General features: G+C 28.6%; 1 protein-coding gene across 4 annotated transcripts in view; it reads left to right on the plus strand.

Moving 5' to 3' along the window:
- Positions 1 to 8,665, plus strand: part of LOC107452904 (solute carrier family 12 member 8) — a 33,233-nt gene extending 24,568 nt beyond the window's left edge. For 3 of the 4 annotated variants that reach the window (XM_043052733.3, XM_043052732.3, XM_071177878.2), the window contains 6 exons: positions 670 to 871; positions 2,361 to 2,443; positions 2,542 to 2,659; positions 2,748 to 2,805; positions 7,657 to 7,868; positions 8,526 to 8,665. In XM_043052733.3, the coding sequence (XP_042908667.1) occupies positions 670 to 871; positions 2,361 to 2,443; positions 2,542 to 2,659; positions 2,748 to 2,805; positions 7,657 to 7,828 (633 nt within the window). In that variant the 3' untranslated portion in view covers positions 7,829 to 7,868; positions 8,526 to 8,665. Of the gene's footprint in view, positions 1 to 669; positions 872 to 2,360; positions 2,444 to 2,541; positions 2,660 to 2,747; positions 2,806 to 7,656; positions 7,869 to 8,525 lie in introns of those variants that run through there. The other variant, XR_006226378.3, reaches the window with a different exon arrangement.
- Positions 8,666 to 9,184: the final 519 nt, after the last annotated feature.

Here is a 9,184-nt window from a genome sequence, read left to right on the forward strand (position 1 = left end):
TTAATCTGAGGAATTTGGACTCACAAAATTTTGTCCCATATGATACTTTGTTATAAAATCTGTTTTAAACTAAACTCAGTGGTGCAACAGTCCATAGAGGGCCAAGGCCTACTGTGCCCATCTCAATTTTCTTGACCTTGGGCTCTGGGGAGCCAGAGCAGATGTTCCATTTAGGTGTTCCCCAGTGTTTAGTTCCCAAGCATGCTTGGTACTGATTTTATCCACCCACTGACAGGATGAAAGGCTGAGTCAACCTTGCCCAGCTCGAGGATCAAACCCAGGACCTGTGGCAGGAGTGTGCGAAGCTTTACCACTCAGTTACCGGAGAATCTGTTTTGGGGTGCTTAAATATGGCATCATACAGTTGCATTTTGTACATTTTAGTTTTTTTTACAAACATAAATTTTCAAAATAAAGAATTATTTCATTGGAAAAACCTATAGAAATACATATATAGGACATTTTTTAACCGATTTGTAGGTTGTCTGTAGAATTTGTTTACCTGGCCAATCAATTCCCTGGTTTATGTTAATTACTCAAGCAAACATTGTTAAATCTTTTTCATTAGTTAAACAAGTTTTATTTTGAAATTTTTGTCTGCAAAAAGTATTGTTAAGTAAAATTAGGATTTTTTCTCTTTTTTTTATTATTGTGAATTGTTGTTTTTAGACTGATGCCGACTTAGACGAACTGTTTCCAGAGCGTGTGCCGCATCATAAACGTGGATTAGTTCGAGAAGGGAGTAGCATGAGCCTGAGCCCTACGGACTCTCCTTTAACATCTCCTGATGAGCACAGTTCTGTCCGTAGTGTTGATAGTCTAAATTCTCAAATTTGTGTTACGCAACCTGCAGCAAAAACTCCAGGTGAAGGTAATCATATTTTCATTTGTAAACACTTTATGCTTACTTACAAATTGTCACAAGTGTTCTAGAGTGCAGCTCCCTTTAACACTTGTAATGTATTGATATACATTCGTTGGACGCTTTAGTAGCACTTCCTTTGACAATAATTATAATAAATACAGAAATTATAAATGCACCCCTTTTATGTTGTTTAGTTTACTCTATGAGTACTTTGCAATAATCGTAATTCATATTTCACTCTCATTATATAATTTTAACTTTTATATATTTTGGAAATTGAGATTGATTATACAAAGAAATTAATTTAGGGTTTTGCTTAAATTTAAATTGATTTCTTAGACCATTTTTTTGTGGAGTAGTAGGTGGGTGGGATTCTTCAAATATTACTTACTTTAAAGAACTGTTCATAAACATGAACTTCTGTGATTATAAATGACCAAATTTATAATATTGTGTTCTACAAAGAAACTTTATAATTTATAATATTTTTAATAAGAAATGATTTTTCGATACGAAACTATATTTTTAACAAGAATAAGAAGTAGTTAATGAAAAACTTTATAATATTTTTTACTTTATTAAAAATGATTGAATGAACATATGACGCACAAGATAAAATAGTGCCCCAATGTCAGCCTCTCTTCCTGACCTCACACTAACCTTTACTGTTAGCCATGTTTATGTATATGAGCAAAGCCATTCTCTGGAATTTTTTTTTCTTTTTTGCATTTGCAGCAGATCACCGAAGTCAAGCATCGCTGGCTGCGGTCAGTGTGCGGGTGGGTGACCACTTGGATCAGTCTTTGTAAGGACCGAGGGTGTGTGGGATTGGTCCTTGTTAAAACTGTTCAACCGTAAAGTGCTCGACTTCGCCTGCAGGTCGTTGGGCTACCAAAACGGGGGTGCCATCTCCTCTGCAGAGGATCAAAATTGTGATGACGTGTCTTTGGATCATCCTCAGGGATATTTCCCAGACCGTCGCCAATAGCCCATTGTGCAGCTTTAGTGCAACATAAATAAACAACAGCATTTTCTGAACTGATCAGCAAATTATAAGTGGCAAAACAGCTTCCTATAGACATTTAAAAATTGATTTTACGTGGTGGAAAATATACTTCCCATCACCTTATAAAAGGGGTTAAATAATGTAATTTGTTATTTGTTCCACCGCTTCTGCAGCTGTTATTCAATCCTAATAATTTTTGGGGGAATGTAATGTAAGGAAATGTGTAAATAGATTGGCTGTTTACTTAGCTTATATTTATATTGTTTAATTGTATTAAGAATATTTGTAAATTTCCTTGTTTATGTCTTAAAAATATTTATTAATATTTTTATATATCTATATTTTGAATATTAAATTTTTCTCTTGTTAACATACATTAAGTATTCAGTTCAGTTGCTTTATTTTTTTTCCCATTAGTATCCTTTTAAGTATTTATCAATGAAGTTATCTGTATTAAGAAATTTATCAGTATTTTTTTAAATATTTTAGCTGAATATTATCGAAATGAAATAACAAGCAAACAAAAGAGATGGTATACTATTTTTTGTAACAGATGGCTTGCATTATTTGGGGTGATTATTAATTATTATTTCTTTCGGCAGTTAAGTTATAGTATATTAAAATAATATGTGAAATCTATTCAACACATATTTTTTATTTTCTGTTATAGGCTTGTGTGAAGATAGCCATGATGTTTTTAGTTCAGTGGATATATGCTTTCGCTGCGTTTGCAGTATTGTTACTTTTGTGGTTTTACATTGGGCAGGTTAATCCTGGAAATTTTCGTGGTATTTATTTTATATTAAATTTTTACACTAAAAACCTCAATGTCAAATTAATTTTTGTTTTTTATTTATATATATATATATTTTTCAGGTATAGCAGAATTTAGACTATTTCCTTGGCTAAAAAACTTGTTCTACCTATGCTTGGGGTATTTTTTTTGTTACTATTTTGTATACTTTATTTGAAATGATAAATATATATATTTCTGTTGTTTTTATTAATATTTCATAGTAGTATTTAAATAATATTTTTTTACTGCGCAATTTTAAATTGATATGTAGTTCTTTTTTTTAAATTTTAAAAATGTTTTTTGTTTTTGTTTGTTTGTTTATTGCAAAACATTAAGCTAAATCTAATAACTGAATCTAAATAATAAATCTGAATAATAATTCGAATAAATCTAAAGAGTTTACTAAAGAGTAAAAAACAAGGGTCAGTGATAGCTATAGTCTCAGATACAAAATTTTTTATTCAATATTAAGTCATAAGTAATTAGTAATTGTTATAAGTTATTAGTAATTATAGTTTCTGTTCAATATTAAGTTATTTTATTCAATATTAATTTATTTTAAATCAATATCTTGTGTTAGGCAATTTTAAATTTTATTAAAAATGGGAGACACATTTCTTGTAGAAAAAAGGTTTTAAGAATCATTTTTAAATTTAAAAATATGATGACGCATAAATTGTACAGGGTGGCCACCCACCTGGAAAACCTGGAATTATCAGGGAATTTTTTTTATACTGGAAAAAACCTGGAAATATCAGGGAAATTTGAATAAAAACCCGGAAAAATCAGGGAATTTTAAAGAAAAGCTGGAAATTTTTTCTTTGATAATTTTTTTTAATTTCACTATTTTAAATTATTTACTAATTTTCGTAATTTAAATTATTTCATCCATTCTACCCACTTTTTTCAAGCGGAAATGTATCGCCAAACAGTTGAAATATCATCAACTTGGCGATACTTTGCTTGCATCAAAATTTGCTCCATTACAGCTTTGTTAAACTAGAATGCCCCATAAAATTCTCCCACGGTTGCTAAACGAATGTAGAAACCTTTGAACGCTATGGGACCATGCAATTTAGGAAAGATTCTGGTGGAGGTGGAAAAAGGGATTAGGATGTTAGCTTCTGTTTTTAAATTCTGTCCTTGGGCTGAATCCATTTAAGTTTGTTCCGATACTTTGGTGGCTGGGCTCGAAAAACTGCCCGTCCTCGGCGGTCAAAAATTCCTCGCGGGCAGCTAATTTCTCGAATCCGACGTCCGCACGGACGGCCATTTTCCCATTAATGTTCGTGATACATTTTCAATTTTTGTTATCTTACAAGAGTCTTATTGAGCCTCACTTCTAAAATGACCCTCTAATCTAGAAATCCCGTTAATTCTTTTATTATTGAATAATGTAATCTTAGTAACTACGAATTCATTGTGCAATTTACATAAATGCTTGTAATAAATAAGAGAAAATTAAATTCTCATTTATTTAAAAGCTACAGGTCAAAGGAGGACAGGTACATTGTTGGACAGGCCGTCCTCGGGGACGGGTAAAGTTTCTGAGTTTTTTCTAGCCCTGTTTGGTGGTTTGGTTTTTCTATTTTGACAAAATGTTTTTGTATTTTTAACTTTATAAAATTCTCCAAAAATTAGTTGATTATAATTTAATGATAATAAATTTTATCTTGCACTCTTTTTCTGAAAGCTTTTCTACTCCCATTCAAAGAAATCTGTGAATTATTTTTTCTCAGCAAACCTTGTATTCACAAATTTTTACAATCACACATATTTTTACAATCGCTATCAGCAATGTTTGTCGACAAATCGTTACAATTGTTGCATTAATAATGCTAATTTTTTTTATTTCATTTTAACCTTTTATAACATATTTTAATTTAAAAAGAAAAAGTTTTTTTAAGAACCAACTGTATATTAATATTTAATTTAGTCTTTTGTTGGTCAATATATGATTTTTGATTCAAAATTTTGTACCAAAACATTAAAAAATAAACAAAAAAATATCTTGCCAAATTGTCAAAATGAATTATTTTTTTCAAGATGATATGTTAAAAAAATAACATTTTGAGTAAAAATTTTTATAATATAGACACTTTTCTTGTACACATCCTACACTTTATAAGAAAGAAGAAGCAAAAACCTGGAAATTTTAAGATTTTTATCCGGAAAAATCAGGGAAATTTGAAATCTGATTTGAGTGGCCACCTTGTTGTATGTTTTTTTACCATTTTCGTTACTTTCCTAATTTAATAACATGTGTTTTTACATTAAACTATGCAGCTAGATCCCTTTTTTTATTGTTTTTGTCTTGCATGTGAAGAAAACCAAAATTACCACAGATTAACAATGCTTACCCCATGTCCATATGTACAGTGCACAAAATAGAAAAGATATCACCCTAAATAACTTTTGTTCTAATGATCGGATTTTCACGTACTCTGTGTCAATCTTAATGGTTCCTGAGAGTAACTTCAAATATGATAATTAATTAATATTAACTATTAATAAAGTTGAAATCTGACACAAAAACTCACTTTCTCTGAAAATATATATATGTTTTTTTACATATTTGAATTCCTAATGCGCAAAATAGGGGAGGATAAACAAAATTTCGAGAAGATTAGATCATAAATTGAGGGTTTAGGAAGCTATTTATATTTGGCAATAACTTTCTTTCTAATGATGTGATTTTCACGTACTGAGTGTCAATCTTAATGGTTCCTGGGAGTAACTTCAAATATGCTAATTAATTAGTGTTAACTATTAATTATTGATTAAAAAATCTAAATATATTTCATATCTAATTATAAGGCAAAAAGAAAACGATAAAATAAAAGAAAAACTTATTAATCAAATTAAATAAAAACAACACTCAAAAATTACCAAACGGAAACGATAGTTTAAAAAGGCACTAACGTAAATATTAAAACCCCGAGCAAAGCAGGATATTTTATAATATCAGTTGAATTTTTAAAAAAAAATTAATCTTAAAACAAACTGGAATTCAAATAATGATATTCTTATTAGCGGAGCAGGATAAAGCGAAGAATTTTGCTGCTTTGTTGACGATTGAGAATTTTAACATGAGCTCTGGGTGGCTTAAAAAGTTTAAAATTAGACATAACATCATTTTTTGAACTCTCCATGGGGAATTAAAAAGTCTCTAACGAAATATATGAAAAGTGGATTAATGAAACTTGCCCATTTTGTTTCAAGGATACTGTGAAAATGTTTTCAATATTGATGAAATAGGTCTGTTTTTCAAATATCTTCCTAAGAAGACAATCATGTTCAAAGTTGAAAATTACTCAAGAAACAAAATGAACAAGGAGTGCTTGATAGTCTTAGTCAAAGGCAATGCTTCAGGTACTGGAAAATTGCCTTTGCTTGTGATTGGAAAGTATCAAAAAACCTTTTGTTTAAAACATGGGAAAACTTTTCCTCTGGATAAGAGCAACTTTTTTTTAATGATTTTATGTGGAAATTGAAATATTTCAAGTTAAAAGACAAAAAAGTGGTACTTTTTGCTGATAAACTTAATGCTTAGAGTAATCTGTATAATTTGAAAGCAAAGTTGCAATTTCTGTTTTAAAGACTAGAGAGACATTACAGCTGATGGATCAGGACATCATAAAACTAAGTCTAACATAACTTGTCTAACATGACTAACTAAGTCTAACATAACTTGTCTTGACTAAGTCATCATAAACTTGTCTAACTTTTTAGACAAACAAGTCTAGAAAACTATAAAAGATATTGAGGGCAATGTCCCAATTAAAATTGATGTAGAAGCCATGCAACTGGTTTCCTGTGCTTGGAATAATGATGTAAGTGAAATGACAATTAAAAAGTTTGTTTCCCCCGAAAATTTGGATTTTTTAAAGAACAATAAGAGAGAGAGCTTGTGAAAGTAGATGGACTTAACGAAGTAGAATGTAAGTGCAGATTTTATGAACTTTGAGGAAGATGCATTAAGAAACAAAAAATGCAAACTAAAGTCAAAGTTTTTCTTTAATCCTCTCTGATTCAGAGTTATCGGGAATCGAGTGTCTATGGTCACTTATGTACCAATGTATTTGGTTAACTATGCATATTTAAGTATGTTGTAATGAGATACTAATTAATAGAGTTATTTAATTACACATAATTAAAAATTACCCTTATACAATAACTTTTTTTAGACAGTTTTAATTTTTAAAATTTTTGGTCACTATTATTTAGAATGCACTGATTTCAAGAGTTATAATTTTAAATAAATTTATTTTTAAAATACACACTTCGTGTCACTTTTTTATAAGCTTTAATGAAAAATTAAATTTCTTATTATTGTGAACATATTTTATTATTTCAATTGAGATGTGTTCATTTGAGAAATTCATTTATTTTAGCAAATTCAAATAATTTCTGTTTATAATTAAATTTTTGAATGAATATTGCATAAAATGATATGAAGATTTATCTTTTCAAATGCCATTTTTTAATTAGTATTTTGTTCACTTTTTTTTAACATAAAAATTTAAATTTGCGTTTTTTTTCCCCCGACAATTTAATCAAATGTTTTTGAAAGTATTTCAAGTAACATTTGTTCTTAACTTTATTCTTGATCCGATTTTTTTTTAGATAAATTAAAATTATTTTTAAAAAATTAAAATCATTTTGAAATAACTTGAAATGTAAGAATTTCTATTATTAGGTATCAATCCCTTAATTTTCCAATGTTTTATTTATTTGTTTATTTTAATTTGGTGCATAAGCTTTGTTTTGTATATACAAAACTGTACATACAAAGCTGTATATATGAAAAAATATATATATAAGGTTTTGTATACACAAAATTTTATATATACAAAAGTTATATTTTGCATTTACATAAGTTTTGTATTACAGTTTTGTATGTACAAAAATTACCAAAATTTCTAACATAAAAATTTAATGGTCTTGTGTCTCCTCCTACTGAATCTAATGTGATTTTTAAATTCCTAGATGTAAAATAATTAACTACGATCAAATTGTCGTGGCTCCAATTTTGCCTGAAATGGAAGTAAAAGAAGCCCAATTAACTGAAGACAATGCAGATTTTGCTTCTAGAAAGAGATACCACCACTCAAAGACCATTGAGAGTGTTCCTCCTGCGGATGGTTTACAAAATGATTAACTACAATCCTAATGCATACGAGATGTTTACTTACAAATTGGTAAGTTATTTCGCCTGTATGGAAGTAATTAAAAATATTCCGAAATGAGAACAGAAAAATCGGGAGTTTTTCTTCCTTTCCGATGAACAAGAAAAGTATCTTTAGAATATAATTCTGCAGAAAAAAAAATATTTACTTTTGTATTCCTCTGTGTTTCTTTCTTTCCTCTGTTTTTTAAATTTAAAATCTGTAAATATGATTCTGCAGAGTATAACAGTTTTGGTTATGCCAATCATTTCAATTAATATTATTATAATGCTTTTTTAAATTTATTGTTGTGTTTTTGTCAGAGAAAATTTTGTATTTAGTCATGGAAAGTCATGAATTTGAAAATCTGAAATGTAGCAGATACCCTGTAATAAGCACTGTCCAATCTCCACAAGAAAAACTCTGCAGAATTGCCATAAGTTGGCACAAAGGGGAAAAAGGGATACATTTTAATATGTTTTCAACAGACTTAAAGACTGCTGTACAGACTTACTACTATTGTACTAAAGTGAGACAATGAGTTTCCAAATTGGCAGCCACTAACCTGTCATCTGCTTGAGTTTTTTTTCTTCTTTTATTTTATTTTATTTCAAATTTGCTTGCATCTGTGTTCTATATTTAAAAATAAAATTTATCTTATAATTTACACGAAGTATCATCTCATTTCAGATGACTAGTCTTTGCTGGCAAAGATTGAAGATTGAAAAAAAAATATTTTTGTTCGCATACTACTTAATTTTTTTTTTTTTATTACAGTAGAAAGTCTTGTATAAGGAATCATCAGGAATATAATTTTTTTTAAATAATCAATTGTGACCAAAGAATTTTTCCAAATATATATGTATATATATATTATTTTATATTGAATGAATATGATATAAAATTAAGTTTATACAATTATGAAATGATATTTACTCAATTTTATTACCAGATGATATTTCATGAAACATTGATATTTTTTATACATTGTTATTGTAATAACAATATATTTAAATAAATATTTTCACAATACGACATTAATAACATGTCTCACGATAAATATTGAATGTAAAAATATTATCGAAATGATAAAAACTAAAGAGGAGCACAAAATTGACAATGTTTCAAGCAAATCTTTAATTTTTGTTGCCTACATCTATTTTAGCTCAGATTTCAGCTCTAGTTAATTTACAGTCATGGAGATAATTTTTCAATTTATTAAAAAAAAAACGGAAGAAAATTCTTTGTTTATTTTTGGTTTGATTTTTGGAAAGTGATATAGAAATGAACCTTTCCAGAAAAAGACATCCAAATACTGGACTTTCTGCTGTATGTGTTAATTTTCTACC

Source organism: Parasteatoda tepidariorum, chromosome 2 (genome assembly GCF_982258835.1).
Source record: "Parasteatoda tepidariorum strain Cologne lab strain chromosome 2, Ptep-v5.0, whole genome shotgun sequence".
Taxonomy (NCBI): Eukaryota; Metazoa; Arthropoda; class Arachnida; order Araneae; family Theridiidae; genus Parasteatoda; species Parasteatoda tepidariorum.